Below are 18,671 nucleotides of genomic sequence, written 5' to 3'. Positions count from 1 at the left end.
GTTGGGAGTCTGCCTTGCAATGCCGGGGATGCGGGTTTGACCCCTGGTCAGGGAGCCAGGATGCCACAGGCCACAGAACAACTAATCCTGTGCTCCACAAGCACTGAGTCTGCGTGCTCTGGAGCCAGTACCCACAACTAGGGGGTCCGTGTGCCACAGCAAAGAGCCGGCGTGACACATGAAGACATGCCACAGCCAAGTAAGTATTTCTTAAAAACCACCTTGGAGTAAAGTTAAGGAGCATTATAAGGCCTACATGAAATTCAAATAAATAAATAAAACTGTGCTAGAGAACATTAAAAAATAAAGAATAGTGGTGGCTGCTAGGGGCTGGAGAAGGAGGAAATGGGGAGTTATTGCTTAATATGTAGAGTTTCAGTTTGAGAAGATGAAGACTCTGGAAATGGATGGTGGTGGAGTTGTACAACAATGTGAGTATACTTTAACGCCAACTAATTTTACACTTAAAAACTGTAACGTGGTAAATTTTGTATTGTCTATTTTATTTCGATTAAAAAATAGTGAATATACTGTACTCCTAGATAGGAAAGCTCAATATCATAACATGTCAATTTTTTCCAAATGATAAATCTAAAATGTAATACAACTCTAATAAAATATCAAAATGATTGATTTTTTTTAACTTGGTTCTAAAATTGATTTCATGGATTTATTTAGTAAATCCTGTTTTGACAGTCAAGAAGTCATCAGAATAAAAAGTTGGAGCTGAGGCTCACGTGTGTGTGCTCAATCACTAAGTCGTGTCCAGCTCTTTATGACCTCATGGATGTAGCCCACTAGGCTCCTCTGTCCATGGAATTTCCTAGGTAAGAATACTGAAGTGGGTTGCCATTTCCTTCTCCATCCAGGGCATCTTCCCGACCCAGGGATCGAACCCTCATCTCCTGCACTGGCAGGCGGATTCTCTACCATTGAGCCACCAGGGAAGCCCCTAAGCCTCATATCTTACACCAAAATAAATTTCAAAAGCATAAATGATGCTTAAATATATAAAACAAAAGCCTGAAGGTCCTAGAAGAAATCATAGGAGAAAATTTTTAAATAATCTCAAAGTGGGAAAAGCCCTTCTAGTGTGACATAAAATCCTTAACTCATTAATTTTGATAAATCTAATGACGTGAAAATTTAAATTTCCTTCACAACAAAAAGAGAAGCATGATAAAAAGACAAACAACAAACCAGGATAAAAATATTTACAACCAACATCCCAGGAAAAACGCCAGCTTCCCTAAAGTACATGTATCAGAACTAGTGTCATTTGGTTTCTAAAACCAAAGAGCTCCCAAATAGGTTTGGTAAACGCTGTGTTGGTAAACGCTGTGTACAATAATTACCATCTGAAGTGTTACATAAGACACATTTGTCCACTGAAGCTCTGTGGTCCTGCAGTAAAGCGTTTCTCACCTTTATTAACACTAAACCTTTTTTTATGGACTATCTATTAAACACTTGCAGAACGTATTTTGGGAAACATTTATCTACTATATGTTCATCAAATAAATGTTTTTTACTATACTCAGGGAAATTCATAATTCTGTTATCACATTTATTAAAGAGAAAATCATACATACCTATATCTTAAACATGTTTATACCTATTTGTGTGGATTACTTATTTGATTAAAAGCAAGTTTCAAAACTAGGACTTTACCAGAATTCCAGTTTCTCCCTTCACCACCACCAGGAAAGCTCTAATACTAACATTCAAAAGTCAGAGTTGGAGAAAACAAAACCCAATAACTTGGTTTCTTAAAGGCTATCATTTTATATTATAATTCAAAACTCAAAGTTACGTTGCTAAACAGAGTCTTTTAAAGTAGGTAAAATATATTTAAGCAAACATTGAGGTAGAGAATAAGCTTCTTATAGACAATCATACTGAACTGCAAAATACATTACTGCATAAACAAAGTCAAAGTAAATTATTGTCAGACAGAACAACATTGTGTTTCAATTAAACAATCACATGCTTCAGTTAATGTGTTCATACTCATTAACTTATTGGATCCTGACTGCAAAATACTGGGAGGTAGTCAGCATAGATCTTACTATTCCCACCTTACAAATTAAAAAACTGAAGTTTTGTTGATTTGCCCAAGAGCTAGTAATAGAAGGGTTTAGCAGAAATCCAGGGGCTACCTCTACACTGTATGTGTGGATAAATATCAACAAGTAATGCTGTAAAAACTGGAATTATTTATTATTCATTTGGACAAAACAGCATTTTAATTTCAAGTATTATATATAAAAATACCTGAAGGTTATTCTCAAAGCAGGTCAAGGTGTGATTAAATTGGTTGAGGAAGTATATTGTGCTATTTGATAATTCTTCACTTTTGTTCGTTAAACAATCTGTCAAGAAACCAAAAAAGCATATTGATATAACTCAAGCAGTAATTATATATAGTCATTTATCTCTTAAGCTGTTACCTTCCATTTCGCACTGTTGTAAACCTCTGTTCAAACAAGCATGAGGGTGTCACGTTGAGAGAATTTTCCAAATACATGAAACTTACCCCTTTTAGTTTCCGAAATATTTTTGTTAACATCATAACCATTTTCATGAAAATCTTAATCACATACTCTCCTCTCTTTGCAAAAACAATATATCAAATAAAATTGAAATTCATGTTTGACAGTACAAAGTCTTAATCATGAATATCAGTTATCAAATGCTGCCTTAATAGGAGTACTTCAGGCATAAGACCATTTATCTGCATTAATTTCAGCTACATGTATTTGCTTTTTGATCCTTTTCTGTGTTAAATTTAGTAGTCCTGGGTCTCTTCCATCTCCACTAGTAGGTCAGTTATTGCATCAAAGAGGGTAATTTTTAAAAATCTGCTCTTTCTAATCTATTGTGAGTTGGGAGAACAGAGAAACAAGCTGGTGATAATTTTGCATAAAATACTGATACAGGGACTTACAAGTAACATCTGGAAATAAATACAATTGTTTCATATCTTTCTAAAAATCTCACATAAATGATATTCCTCTGCAACTTGCTACTCTTAGTATTAGCTCAAATTAAGTCCTTTGAATTATTTTATATGTGTTAACACAGCACAATGTCTTTATCTATTTCCTCTCCTTGGATGAGCCTATCCCTTATCCTCAGTTTGTGCTCTTATTCCTTATCCTCTCGCTGTGCTCTGAGATTACCCTCTGGGACCTAGGTTCAAGAGCCTGGCATCACATCCCAGAACTCATGGTCAGCCATTTCAATCTCTCTCCTAGAATCCTTGTCCTCTTTACGGTCCACATAACCACAAGTATTAATATTTTAAGCCTTCATTATCTTCCCAGGTGGCACAATGTTAAAGAATCTGCCTACCAATACAGAAGCCTGAGTTGGGAAGATCCCCTGGAGTAGGAAATGACAACCCACTGCAGTATTCTTGCCTGGAAAATTCCATGGACAGAGGAGCCGGTGGGCTACAGTCCACAGGGTCACAAAGAGTCAGACACAACTGAGCGACTGAGCACACACACACAACTTTTCTCTATTCCCAACTGTAGTTGTAGAACACTGCTATAGAAAATTTTGAAGTTATAATGAGGGGACTCAATTCAAACTAATGTCAGAGTCACAAAACAATCCTTGTAGATGCCCTGCCAAATTATTCCACAAGAGATATTAAAGTATTTTCTATTCTCTAGTACTCAACCATACTCTTGTTCCTCTTAAATTCAACTGATAGCTGTACATTATACCCACTCAGGACCATCTATTATTATCTTTCAACTGCGAGTAGAGAGACAGGATAGAAGGCTGTTGCAACTATCCAGGAGAAAGGTGGCAATGCAAACAAAAAGAAATCAATGAATGAGAGACAGACTGAATAAGTAGTGAAGAGTACCAGAATATGCCAACTCAAAATATGCCTTTTTGGCATATGGATTATCCTGAGCTAAAGGACTTTAAGAACCGATAGATTCAGGAAAAACTATAAACAGGGTTCAAGTTTTTATTTTGTAAATAAAATTTACACTTGTAAAGATGTGTAAAAATTGTAAAAATTGGTAAAATTTTGTAAAAAAAAATTTGTAAAAACTTTTAAAAATTCCATTTGTAAAGATGTCTTCCTCTCCAGAGAAAGGAGAACTCATAACTAACTCTTCCTAATGGAGAAGGCTCTAACTTAAATCTACATAACAAATCTTACTAAGCAATCCTGTTTACCATAGTTTACTGGTCACTTCCCCATAACTTGCCTCCTACATCCAGAAGGCCAAAATTCCTTTCCTCTGATTAGGTTAATATGGTATACAAACCCAAATTCTAACCATCCCTTTGAGTTCCTCATCATTGGGTGCTCCCACGTGTATATGTGCAATGCACATGTTAATAAACTTCTGTTTGTTTTTTGTTGTTACTCCATCTTTGGCCAGTCTAATTAGAGAGTTCCAATTACAGAACCTAAAATGGGTAAAGGAAAAAAAAATTTTTTTCCTCCACTCGAGCAGACATTAGGATAAGACTCACCATGCAATGTATTCACTATTATAAACCACAATCACTACAAGGGAAGCTAACTGAGTAGTTGCTGTGTTCCAAGTGCCATGCCTGTACTTTAAACACATTCACTTACTTCTTACAACAGTCTTATAAGGAAAGGTGGTGATGGTGGTTTAGTTGCCAAGTCACGTCCAACTCTTGCAACTCCACAGACTATAGCCCGCCAGGCTCCTCTGTCCTTGGGATTTCTCAGGCAAGAGCACTGCAGTGGGTTGCCATTTCCTTTTCCAGAGGAAGTTCCTGAGCCAGGGATCGAACTCACATCGTTGCAGGCAGTCTCCTGCCTTCCAGGTGGATTCTTTATCACTGAGTCACCACAGAAGCCTCCCACTAGGGAGGCAAGAACTATTATTATTTCCACTTTCTAAATAAGGAACAGAGGCTGAGAGGAATTAAGGAAGTTGTCAAGGTCACAAGAGTGATAAGTAAAAACCAGGAATTACTACTCAGTCTGATTCCTAAGCCTGCACTTTCAAACACAGCAAACACAAAATATTCACATCTACACTCTAAACAATTAAAGTTTAATACGGGTAATTAATAAATACACGCCTCCACTCCTCCATCCACCACCCATAGATTCCCCCATAGATGTTACACCATGAAGAGATTCAGACAGTTGCTACCAACTGCTCAGTGCTGGCAACTGAGATGAAGTCTAAAACTGCTGAACAGGGCAGCAACTAGTACATTAAGACTCCTTTATGCAAACTGGAAAAAGGCATTGCCTTTGGGTAGTTTACAAAAAAGTGCTTCTGCCTCCAGAAGCTGAGTTGGAATCTAGCTCCATACACCGCTCACATGGGCCAATAGTGTAGGACCTGGTCTGTACCTGGGGCCCTGCTGATGAACCTATTCCAAGAGTCCTTCCCTCTCTGAACTCACATACTCTACATTCTCTGCAGCTTTATCTTCTCAAGCGTATAAGTCCTGTTCTGATCGTTCACATTTAAAAATCTGAGAGATCACTTCACAAATTAGGAAACAGCCAGAGAAATAGATGATGTACTGAGGATCATACATCAAGTAAGTAAGTCATTAAAATACAAAATATACTTGTCAGGCTCTTAATTAAGTTTATCTCAATTATACCATTTTTTCTTTACTAATTAAAAATGTTACTCTTTCTATTGGCTTTCAAAAAGTTTATACGCTAAATTCTTTAAAAAAAATAACATAAGCCTCTCTTAATCTTGGTTTAACATGATCACAAAGTAGCCTTGAATCTTTTTACACATGAGGAAGAGTACATATAAATAAAAACAAACCGTTACAAACGTGTATAATATTAGTACATGGGTTAATGAGATTGAAGTGATTTACAGTTTTTGTAGTTGACATTTTGTAGGGAGATAGAGGGAATAAAATTTTACCTACGACAATTGTACATCTGTATATAATGAGCCAGGTCATCACAATGGACAAGTATGACATAGGGGGTGGGTACATGCCCCTGCATTGTCATACAAAAGTAGTCTAAAGCATGAATGTGAGAGAGCAACTGCAATTTCTTCTATATAAAATATGTAACTTAAGGAATTTCTTTATAAAAAGGTAATTTATAGAATAATGAAAAATAAAAACAAAAGAAAAAATTAATTAAAAAAAAGAAGTTTCTCTGAACAACAAAGAACTTAATTCCTTTTATTTTACTAACAGCCATTCCTTTCCATTTGAAATAATTTGAAAATTAAACTAAAAGCTAATATAGATTGGTCATCTTATTAAGTACTGCATTAATGCAGCACTATCAAAAATCTTTCAGTGATCATTAGTGGTATTATAAAGCACAAAGGAGTTCAGTTACATAATGAGATTAAAAATGTCTTCATTATTAAAGAGCTCTGACTTTCTGATCTAAAACAAAGAAACTCCAGTGAAATTCCTCTTTTATCCTTTTGTAAGAATTGGGAACATAAGGTTACAAGCAGTGAGAAGCTATACAGTTTAGAAATTAGTAAGTTAAGATATTTTAGTAATAATAAAGCTTCCTAAAAGTACTATAAGTGAAGTGGTCATTATGAATTTTCCTCATCTCAGATAATCAATGCAGCCTCATCAAGGACAGATTAGCACAGTTTCTAGCTCAGTGAGGGCTCAGGCATCAGCTCAAGAGGCATTCTTAAAGGTGTTAAGGGTTCAGGTTAAGACCTTACACAGAAACCTACTAAATATCATAACAGAAATTATGTATGCATCTTTAGATAGAAGTATTTGACATCTATTAGGAGTTTATATAAGGATCTCTGCTGTTTTTCAAAACTAGTTTTATAGAGAAAAACGGAGACAATCACCAATTTCTGAAAAACAGGGTAAGCTTGCAGCGGCTGCGCTTTGCTGGAGCAGCCGTGAAAAGATACCCCACGTCCAAGGTAAGAGAAATCCAAGTAAGACGGTAGGTGTTGCGCGAGGGCATCAGAGGGCAGATACACTGAAACCACAATCACAGAAAACTAGCCAACCTGATCACAGGACCACAGTCTTGTCTAACTCAGTGAAACCAAGCCATGCCATGTGGGGCCACCCAAGATGGTTGGGTCATGGTGGAGAGGTCTGGAAGAATGTGGTCCACTGGAGAAGGGAATGGCAAACCACTTCAGTATTCTTGCCTTGAGAACCCATGAACAGTATGAGAAGGCAAAATGATAGGACACTGAAATAGAAACTCCCCAGGTCGGTAGGTGCCCAATATGCTACTGGAGATCAGTGGAGAAATAACTCCAGAAAGAATGAAGGGATGGAGCCAAAGCAAAAACAATACCCAGTTGTGGATGGGACTGGTGATAGAAGCAAGGTCCGATGCTGTAAAGAGCAATATTGCATAGGAACCTGGAATGTTAGGTCCATGAATCAAGGCAAATTGGAAGTGGTCAATCAGGAGATGGCAAGCGTGAACATCAACATTCTAGGAATCAGCGAACTAAAATGGACTGGAATGGGTGAATTTAACTCAGATGACCATTATATCTACTACTGTGGGCATGAATCCCTTCAAAGAAATGGAGTAGCCATCATGGTCAACAAAAGAGTCTGAAATGCAGTACTTGATGCAATCTCAAAAATGACAGAATGAACTCTGTTCATTTCCAAGGCAAACCATTCAATATCACGGTAATCCAAGTCTATGCCCCAACCAGTAACACTGAAGAAGCCAAAGTTAAACAGTTCTATGAAGACCTACAAGACCTTTTAGAACTAACACCCAAAAAAGATGTCCTTTTCATTATAGGGGACTGGAATGCTAAAGTAGGAAGTCAAGAAACACCTGGAGTAACGGACAAATTTGGCCTTGGAGTACGGAATGAAGCAGGGCAAAGGCTAATAGAGTTCTGCCAAGAGAACACACTGGTCATAGCAAACACCCTCTTCCAACAACACAAGAGAAGACTCTACACATGGACATCACCAGATGGCCAACACCGAGATCAGACTGATTATATTCTTTGCAGCCAAAGATGGAGAAGCTCTATACAGTAAGCAAAAACAAGACCTGGAGCTGACTGTGGCTCAGATCATGAACTCCTTATTGCCAAATTCAGACTTAAACTGAAGAGAGTAGGGATAACCACTAGACCATTCAGGTATGACCTAAATCAAATCCCTTATGAATATACAGTGGAAGTGAGAAATAGATTTAAGGGACTAGATCTGATAGACAGAGAGCCTGATGAACTATGGATGGAGGTTTGTGACATTGTACAGGAGACAGGGATCAAGACCATCCCCACAGAAAAGAAATGCAAAAAGGCAAAATGGTTGTCTGAGGAGGCCTTACAAATAGCTGTGAAAAGAAGAGAAGAAAAAACCAAAGGAGAAAAGGAAAGATATCTGAATGCAGAGTTCCAAAGAATAGCCAGGAGAGATAAGAAAGCCTTCCTCAGCGATCAATGCAAAGAAATAGAGGAAAACAACAGAATCGGAAAGACTAGAGATCTCTCAAGAAAATTAGAGATACCAAGGGAACATTTCATGCAAAAATGGGCTCAATAAAGGACAGAAATGGTATGGACCTAACAGAAGCAGAAGATATTAAGAAGAGGTGGCAAGAATACACAGAAGAACTGTACAAAAGAGATCTTCATGACCCAGATAATCACAATGGTGTGATCACTCACCTAGAGCCAGACATCCTGGAATGTGAAGTCAAGTGGGCCTTAGAAAGCACCACTACTAACAAAGCTAGTGGATGTGATGGAATTCCAGTTGAGCTATTTCAAATCCTGAAAGATGATGCTGTGAAAGTGCTGCACTCAATATGCCAGCAAATTTGGAAAATTCAGCAGTGGCCACAGGACTGGAAAAGGTCTGTTTTCATTCCAATCCCTAAGAAAGGCAATCCCAAAGAATGCTCAAACTACCACACAATTGCACTCATCTCACACGCTAGTAAAGTAATGCTCAAAATTCTCCAAGCCAGGCTTCAGCAATACGTGAACCGTGAACTTCCAGATGTTCAAGCTGGTTTTAGAAAAGGCAGAGGAACCAGAGATCAAATTGCCAATATCCGCTGGATCATCAAAAAAGCAAGAGAGTTCCAGAAAAACATCTACTTCTGCTTTATTGACTACGCCAAAGCCTTTCACTGTGTGGATCACAATAAATAGTGGAAAATTCTGAAGGAGATGGGGATACCAGACCACCTGACCTGCCTCTTGAGAAACCTGTATGCAGGTAAGGAAGCAACAGTTAGAACTGGACATGGAACAACAGACTGGTTCCAAATCAGGAAAGGAGCACGTCAAGACTGTATATTGTCACCCTGCTTATTTAACTTATACGCAGAGTACATCATGAGAAATGCTGAGCTGGAAGAAGCTCAAGCTGGAATCAAGATTGCTGGGAGAAATATCAATAACCTCAGATATGCATATGACACCACCCTTATGGCAGAAAGTGAAGAGGAACTAAAAAATCTCTTGATGAAAGTGAAAGAGGAGAGCGAAAAAGTTGACTTAAAGCTCAATATTCAGAAAACTAAGATCGTGGCATCTGGTCCCATCACCTCATGGGAAATAGATGGGGAGACAGTGGAAACAGTGTCAGACTTTATTTTTTTGGGCACCAAGATCACTGCAGATGGTGACTGCAGCCATGAAATTAAAAGACGCTTACTCCTTGGAAGGAAAGTTACGACCAACCTAGATAGCATATTAAAAAGCAGAGACAAAAAAAAAAAAAAAAAAAAAGCAGAGACATTACTTTGCCAACAAAGGTCCGTCTGGTCAAGGCTATGGTTTTTCCAGTGGTCATGGATGGATGTGAGAGTTGAACTGTGAAGAAAGCTGAGCACCAAAAAATTGATGCTTTTGAACTGTGGTGTTGGAGAAGACTCTTGAAAGTCCCTTGGACTGCAAGGAGATCCAGTCAGTCCATCCTGAAGGAGATCAGTCCTGGGTGTTCATTGGAAGGACTGATGCTGAAGCTGGAACTCCAATACTTTGACCACCTCATGCGAAGAATTGACTCTTTGGAAAAGACCCTGATGCTGTGAGGGATTGGGGGCAAGAGGAGAAGGGGACGACAGAGGATGAGATGGCTGGGTGGCATCACCGACTCGATGGGCATGAGTATGAGTAAACTCCGGGAGTTTGTGATGGACAGGGAGGCCTGGTGTGCTGCGATTCATGGGGTCCCAAAGAGTCAGACACAATTGAGTGACTGAACTAACTGACTGACTGATGTTGTTTAGGTAAAATGTTGCCATTCTTTAATGCTATATTTTCTGAGTTCAGTTCAGTTCAGTTCAATCGCTCAGTCGAGCCTGAAGACAGAGCTTCCAAAAGAAACTCAATTGTCATAAATCTCTTCTCCAGGAGTTTCATCAACTAGGGAAGATTTTCTCCTATCAGGGGAAAGGAGACCAATCCAACAGAATAGCGAGTCCAGAAATACATTCCTGCATATGTAGTCAACTATGGGCTTCCCTGGTAGCTCAGAGCTGAAAGGGGCTTCCCTGGTGCCTCAGCAGTCAAGAATCTGTCTGCAGTGTGGGAGACCCCTGCAGTGCAGAGACCTGGAGAAGGAATGGCATCCCACTCCAGTATTTTTGCATGAGCTGAAAGCGTAGAAACAGAGTGGAATGGTGACTATCAAAGGGTGGTGGTTGGGGGTAAAGGGGGTGGTTGGTCAAAGGGTCCAACCTCCAGTTGTACGATGAAACAAGTTCTGGGGATCTAATGTACAGAATGGTGATTTTAGTTAGAAATACTGCATTGTATACTTGAAAGTTGCTAAGAGAATAAATTTTAAGTGTTCTCATCACATACACACACACACACACATACACACACACACACAATGGTAATCATGCGACATGATGGAGGTGTTTGTTATCCAACACTATGGTGGTAATCATTCTGTAGTATGTAATTGTATCAAATCAACACATTGTACAACTTAAATGTAAACAATGTTACATGTCAATTACATCTCAAAAAAGCTGAAGAAGAAAAAAGTAAAAAACAAAGTACCAGAACACTACCATAAAGCAAGTCATGGTCTCATCAAGTCTGGCCACTCCACTAATTATCCAACTGTCATATGCATAAGATAACTAAGAAGGAACTCAATAACCAGGCTATCCTTATGTCAACAATACACAGCTTTAAAATTGTGAAGAGAAATCCTTGATATATTTTCTTTACCTCTTAGCAGTCACTCTCCACAAAAATTAATTTTCATGTTATTTGTAATGTGAATTGGAAGAGTTGTATTAACATTTCTTTTGAATTTTAATTTCCCAAAACTCATTCCTAACAAAGACCAATATCATTCAAAGATACAGAAATTCTAAATATAAAATAGATGGTAGTGGTAATGGATGGCACTCTTTTTAAAATTTTTTTATTTTATATTGGAGTATAGAGATGGTTAGATAGTATCACTGACTCAATGGACATGAGTTTGAGCAAACTCTGGGAGAAAGTGAAGTGCAGGGAAGCGAAGCGTGCTGCAGTTGATGGGGTCGCAAAGAGATGGATGTGACTTAATGATTGAACAACAACAACAATGGTAGATTAACATTCTACCATTGTAGAGGAGAACGTCCCCTTCTCCTCTTGTTTTAGAATGGCACTCTCTTTTACTGAGTTTCTAGTCTTCCTTTCATAATGGCAAAGACTAGGTACCAACCCAGAGCTAGGTCAAATAGAAGGAAAGGTGATTTTTGGCAATGATTAATTTTAAAAATATTCTTTTAAACAATATTTTAGCTCTTACACTTTGACATGTTTATATTTTTAATAGTTATTTTTAAAAACCCTAACACCCCCTCAAATTAACTTTAAAAGGTTTTTAAACTATACAATTATAGTTTTACATTTTCTTAGCATAGAAGATGAAAAAGGAATAGTCATTTTATATCAGAAGATACATTCCTACAAAATGGATCACAGATTGTTTAAGTTTCAGTTAAAAGCAAGTTTTAAAAATATATCAATAATTTTTGTTCTTCCTTTGTAATTTTTTTCCTTCCTATTTTATCTTTTAGGTGCCAGATGGAATAGACTCCAGATTAGTTACCACTAAAGGTCTCTATTGCTGGCATTACTTATCAGCTCTATATTTGTATATTTAATAACTAGATCACTACACCAAGTTAGGGATCATGGTTTGTACTCAACAATTTAATTCAATGTTAATTCAACAATTAATTCAAATTCAGCAATTTAATACAAACTCTGGGAAAACTGACCAGTCTTTTGTGTTTAAATAAAAGGCAAATATCTAGATTTTTGAATATTTATATTGTGCTTTTTATGTATATACTGTAGGGGAAGAAAAGTAATTTTCCCCCTACCCTTCTAAGTTCTCAACTGGGACCCCTGTAACAACAGACAGATCAGTAGGAGAAAAACAAACAGAAGTTTGTTAACTTGTATGTCTCACATACACACGGAAGATACAAAGGGAAATTGAGTAACTCAAAGAGGTAGTTTAGAATTTAGGCTTGAATATAATCTTCAGGTAAAAACAAAGAAAGATGGGTGTAGAGGAGGTCAGTGGTGAAGTGACTAGGAAAAGTAAGGTAAACAAGTACAAGGTCATGCAGGTTTATGTCCCTGCTTTCTCCATTTACAAGATTTTCTTGTAATTTAAAGTCATCGTTTTCTTCCTGGTGCGGAGACGGAGACATTCTTATAAACAGAGATTTCCTTTATAAATATACATTTCTAAACAAAATGGTTATTTCTATTCTGTTTTCCTACTGTTTCTCGAAAGAATAAGCTTAAAATAACCCTCACACCAAAGAGGCATATTTTGGGACAGCACATTTTGGTCTCCTACAGTACAAAATGACAACATCCTAGGCAACTTCTGATCAGACACAAATTTATTTAAAATTATAGTGTAACATGATTGCTTTCTTCCATTTTATTAAAAGAGTAAATATTCTTTGTATTCATTCTTTTACCTATTTCTAAAGGCCAAAGATTTAAAACAAACAATGACCGAATAGGTAACAAATGGACTGCAAGTACAAGGTGAACAGAGGCCTGGGGCTTCCCAGGTGGCACTCGCGGTAAAGAATCTGCCTGCCAATCCCTAAGTCCACAAGATCCCCTGGAGAAGGGAATGGCACCCCGATCTGGTATTCTTGCCTGGAGAATCCCATGGACAGAGAAAGGAGCCTGGTGGGCTACAGTCCATGGGGTCACAAAGAGTCAGATATGACTGAGTGATTTAGCATGCGCGCGCACACACACACACACACACACACACACACACACACACACACACACACACACACACACACACACACGCCTATAGGATCATTTATATAAAAGAGTGAGGATCTCATGAAATCAGTGGTTTAACAGATCTGGTTGCTAAAGATGTGATTGTCTCGGAACCTGATGCCTGATTCCTGATCATCGCTGAGGATTATCATTAGAAAATGTGCAGCTTTATTAAAGACTTTTTTTTCACATTATCTACTTTTAATTTTACATAGCACTGATAGAAAAAAAGGATATTTTACAATTATATTTTTAGTAAAAGACTAGGTTTTCTATAATATCAAACATGTATATAGCATAAACATTAAACTTTGTAGGGCTAAAATGTATCCATATTTCTTAAAACGAAGACTGTGCAATGAATTTATCAAATAGCACTTTAAAAACAAAATTAGGCCTTAACTCATGAATATAGTCTTTTCTTAAAGGCTTTTGATTTTAGTTCCACACTCTTGATCTGTAATTCCTTTACACTTTATGAGCCTTCATTCTACCTCACAAGGTTTATTGTGAAGTTCAAATGAGCTGTTATGAAATTGAGAAATATTGTTTAACTGCTGACTTATTACTCAGCTTCTTTACCTCATTTTTCCCTTTATTTAAATTTCTTTTCTCACTACTTTGTAAGAAAACACTATGTTGCTCAAGTAACAACGCTTTGTTAAATTTTGGTGAAAATTACAAAGTTTTTTGAACAATTCTTTAAAATTTTCTGAAAATGTTCATAATATCTTTATTAAGCAGATTTCAGAGAACATAATTAGAAGTTTTTCCAGGTAATTTGGTAGAGATTATTCATTTCTAGGTAAGATAATTACTTTAGAATTAATGCCCAAGGGAAAACTGCTGAAGAGTACAAATTTATAAAACTATTTCCATATAAAATACAGAATATAAACTATGATAAATTTTAAAGTGTGAAACAATGAATGGAAGACAATTTGTTTGGATGCATAATCTGGGAAAAGAAAATAGCCAATCTTTCTAATTACATCTAACATACAAATAATCACAGCAGATTTGGACAATCTGTCAAGTTTTTTTTAATTTTATGTATTTTTGACTAGGTATTAAATGTACATAGTATATAATCCAAAGAATACAAATGTAGGTAGAATGAAAACTAAGTCTTTCTTTCTTTCTTGCCCACCTAGCTATATAATTCTCCAAAAGATGTCATGCTTCTCTGCATCCTGCTTGGCCATACATTTTGGGCAAATAAATTTTGATTAGGGAGTAAATATTTCATTTTTTCTTCAGAAGTTCAATCAAGGAATATTTTCAAAATAGGATGCCTCATAGAAAAACAAAGGCAAACAAAGGCACCCTAAGAATTTATTCTAAAGAGTTTTACACCTGCCATACTGAGTAAATATGCAGCAAAATGTTTTTTTCCCTTTTTAGAAAATAACTAGAGAAGAAAGCTTCTCTGAATTGGTAAATTCATTACAAAATACCTTTTAAAGAAAAGATGCTTTACCTCTCACATATATAAATTAAGTAACATCCGGTCAAATTCTTAAAGAGATGGGAATATTAGACCACCTTACATGTCTCCTGAGAAGCCTGTATGCAGGACAAGAAGCAACAGTTAGAACTGGACATGGAACAATGGATGGCTTCAAAATTGGGAAAGGAGTACATCAAGGCTGTATGTTGTTACCCTGCTTATTTAACTTCTATGCAGAGTACATCATGCAAAATGCTGGGGTAACTCACAAGCTGGAATCAAGATTTCTGGGAGAAATATTAACAATCCAGATATACAGATGATACCACTTTAATTGCAGAAAGTGAAAAGGAACTAAAGAGTCTCTTGATGAAGGTGAAAGAAAAGAGTGAAGAAGTTGGCTTAAAACTCAACATTCAAAAAACTAAGATCATGGCATCCAGTCCTATCACTTCATAACAGATAGGGAAAAAGTGGAAACGGTAACAGATTTTATTTTCTTGGGCTCCAAAAGTATTACGGACAGTAGCTACAGCCATGAGATTAAAAGACAACTGCTCCTTGGAAAGAAAGCTATGACCAACCTAGACAGCATATTAAAGAGCAGAGACATCACTTGGCCAACAAAGGTCCGTACAGTCAAAGCTATGGTTTTTCTAGTAGTCATGTACAAATGCTGAGAGCTGAACCAGAAAGAAGGCTGAGGGTCAAAAAATTGATACTTTTGAACTGTGGTGCTGGAGAAGACCTGTCAGTCCCTTGGACAGCAAAGAGATCAAACCAGTCAATCTTAGAGGAAATCAACTCTGAATATTCATTGGAAGCACTGATGCTGAAGCTCCAATACTTTGGCCACCTGACACAAAAAGCCAATTCATTGGAAAAGACCCTGATGCTGGGAAAGATTGAGGGCAAGAGGAGACAGGGATGACAGAGGATGAGATGGCTGGATGGCATCACTGACTCAATCAATGAACAAGAGTTGAGCAAACTCCGGGAAATGGTAAAGAACAGGGAAGTCTGGCATGCTTCAGTTCATGGGGTCACAAAGAGCCAGAGATGACTAAGCAACTGAACAACAACATCAGTCAAGAGAAGTGAACCCCAACATACACCCCATTTATTCTAATGAACTGATTTTAAATTATTTGCAATTAACATATTTTTTAGTTCAGTTGGTAAAGAATCTACCTGCAATGCAGGAGATCCCAATTTGATTCCTGTGTCAGGAAGATCTGCTGGAGAAGGGATAGGCTACCCACTCCAGTGTTCCTGAGCTTCCCTTGTGGCTCAGCTGGTAAAGAATCTGCCTGCAATGCAGGAGACCTGGGTTGGATCCCTGGGTTGAGAAGATCTCCTGAAGAAGTAAAAGCCTACCCATTCCAGTATTCTGGCCTAGAGAATTCTGTGGACTATATAGTCTGTGGGGTTGCAAAGAGTTGGACACGACTGAGAGACCTTCACTTCACTCACTTCATCTATCAATGGATTTTTGTGATGGGCTTAATAGTACTTAAAAACAGCTCTTCTGTATATGTTAAACAAACTATTCAATCATATTTAAACTAAAAAGTTTTACTCCAAAAAGTAAAGATTTTGCCTTTAAAAAAAGAGTTAGCTGTCAGTCAAGCCTCTGTTCAAATTACTAGAAAATCTGAATTAATAGAAACGAAATTAAAAGAGTTAATATCCAATATCCACAGTATACTACAAAGGAAAAGAAACTTAGCAGGGAGTCTTTTTGCCATCTTCATATGAACTAAACAAAAAGACAAAGTCCTTAGGAAGTTAAACTCCTTAATGACTTACAGGCACACAGATTTTTAATTCATTCTGTCCTTTCTATTTTTACAGCCCATGCCCTACATCATGTTTTCTTTGCCTCTTGCCTAAACCATTGTAATAATTTCCTCACTGGTCTCTCCCTTCCAGTGTGGTTCCACAAGGAAAAAAAGGATTTTTACAGTTTAAAAACATTCAGAAAGTGCTAGGTTAAATGATATTCAAAAAGTTTTTTTACCTATAGTCCTCACTGACTTTAATATTCCATGTGTACTGTTAAGTTCCCAAGATACTATAGTATATAACGATTTCATAATACTATGCTGTTGCTCTAAGCAATATGAAAAATGTTGGCATAAGTGATAAACTACTATATAGGTCAAAGTCCTACTTTCCCTTTTCCCTTTTCCAAGTCCATCTCCCACTGTGCTTCCAGCATCCTGTAATGTCTATTACTGTTTTATATCTCTGTGCCTCTGTTCAGGATGCCTCTCTATCTGCAGTGTCCTTCCTCTTGTCTCCACCTACTGAAATCATGTCCAGTCATAAAGGTGTAGGATCAAAAGGTACCTCCTCCTGGAAGTCACTTCAAATTCTTGTCAATCTGATTTTTTTCAATTTCCCCAAGGACTCTATGATGTTGTTTTAGCATTTATTGTCGCCTTAGGTTATACTGTAACTCTAACTTTCTTCTTCACTAAATTATAAGGTATGGAAAACAAGAATTTCCTAATACACAGTTGGTTTTCAAAACACTTATGAATTAACAATTTTAATTTTTCCAAAGAATGCTTGAAAATAAATTTCATTATACAAATACATACAAGCCCGCAAACCTGCTGGAACTGATGTTACCACCTCCCCCTACCACCATTTGACAGATTATTATAAACATCATAATTATTAAGCAGTTAACATTCCTTGAACAGTAACTATATGCCAGGTACTGAGCTAAGAGCTTTATGCAATTTATTTCATTTAATCTTCAAAACTATCAGGTAAAGTAGGTTCCAATATTACCACGAATTTACAGGTAAGGAAACTGAAGCTCCAAGAGGCAAAATTATATGCCCAAGGTCTGACAGTAGTAGGTTAAGTTAGAATAAGTCGTAGAGCTTAGAACAAAATTCAGATCTGACTGCAAAGCTCACTGTTAACTGCTACACTTTGCTGCCTTTCAGTATTTGCCCAAGATGTTCTCACTAATAAACCATGATGTTAATTGCAATTCATTTAAACTTAGTAATAAAGAGTATTCAAAATTTTCAGAGTTCAAAATTCACTAAAGTAAAATCTGACATCTATACTATTGAAACACAACTTCAAAAATGAAAGTGAAAGAGTTACTTACTTGCACAATTTGCCTTCTGCCATGTGGAATTAAAAAACTCAGACAGAATCACAACTATTTGCATTCTATCTGCCATTAAAAGGCTTCTGGCACAACTATGACTCTCTGAAGAATTCTGTAACCAAAGAAAAGAAAAAAATACAATCTGAGTATTCTTAGACTTCCCAAACAACAATCTGAGGCCCAAAAAACCTTATAAAAATAATTCATATTTATTATAAGCTTTTGGGGGCTTCCCAGGTGGCTCAGTGGTAAAGAATCTCCCTGTCAAAGCAGGAGATGCAGGTTTGATCCCTGGATCCCTGGAGGAGGAAATGGCAACCCACTCCAGTATTCTTGCCTGGTAAATTCCATGGAAAGAGGAGCCTGGAGGGCTATAGTCCATGGGGTCACAAAGAGTGACACAACTGAGCAATGGAGCACACATGCATTATAAGCATTTAATATTTTGTTTGTTATAATCAAATAATGACATAATTAATAATAACTGTAATAAAACAATAGCAGCTAACATTTATTGGTACCAGGTTCACTTGCAAGGAAAGAAAATCTTTGCTTCTTAAATAAGTATTTGCTTTTATGGTACCATTTCAACTACTTAGGCCCATATGTAATATTAATATACTTCTTATGAACAGGAAAATATTCTGGAAAGCTGTTCTACAAAATGTAGCAGTAGCTATCTCTGAATAATGAAAATAGAGGGGTTTTCATTTTCTTTTTTGCCTCTTTTACACTCTCTAAATTTTTCGACAATGAACATATATTACTTATGCATTTTTAAAAATCTGGTGGGTAAATAATGACAAAA

At 37.0% G+C, this 18,671-nt stretch overlaps 1 protein-coding gene across 1 annotated transcript in view; it reads right to left on the bottom strand.

Annotated features, from left to right (window-relative positions):
• Nucleotides 1–18,671, bottom strand: part of OSTM1 (osteoclastogenesis associated transmembrane protein 1) — a 41,277-nt gene that overhangs the window by 15,897 nt on the left and 6,709 nt on the right. The window contains exons 2-3 of the mRNA XM_065911624.1: nucleotides 17,861–17,975; nucleotides 2,275–2,372 (exon numbers count right to left, since the gene is read on the bottom strand). Coding sequence (XP_065767696.1) covers nucleotides 2,275–2,372; nucleotides 17,861–17,975 — 213 coding nt within the window. The remainder of the gene's footprint in view (nucleotides 1–2,274; nucleotides 2,373–17,860; nucleotides 17,976–18,671) is intronic.

The sequence above is a fragment of the Muntiacus reevesi genome, chromosome 19 (genome assembly GCF_963930625.1).
Source record: "Muntiacus reevesi chromosome 19, mMunRee1.1, whole genome shotgun sequence".
NCBI classification, from domain to species: domain Eukaryota; kingdom Metazoa; phylum Chordata; class Mammalia; order Artiodactyla; family Cervidae; genus Muntiacus; species Muntiacus reevesi.
This window is presented reverse-complemented; position numbering and strand designations above follow the sequence as displayed.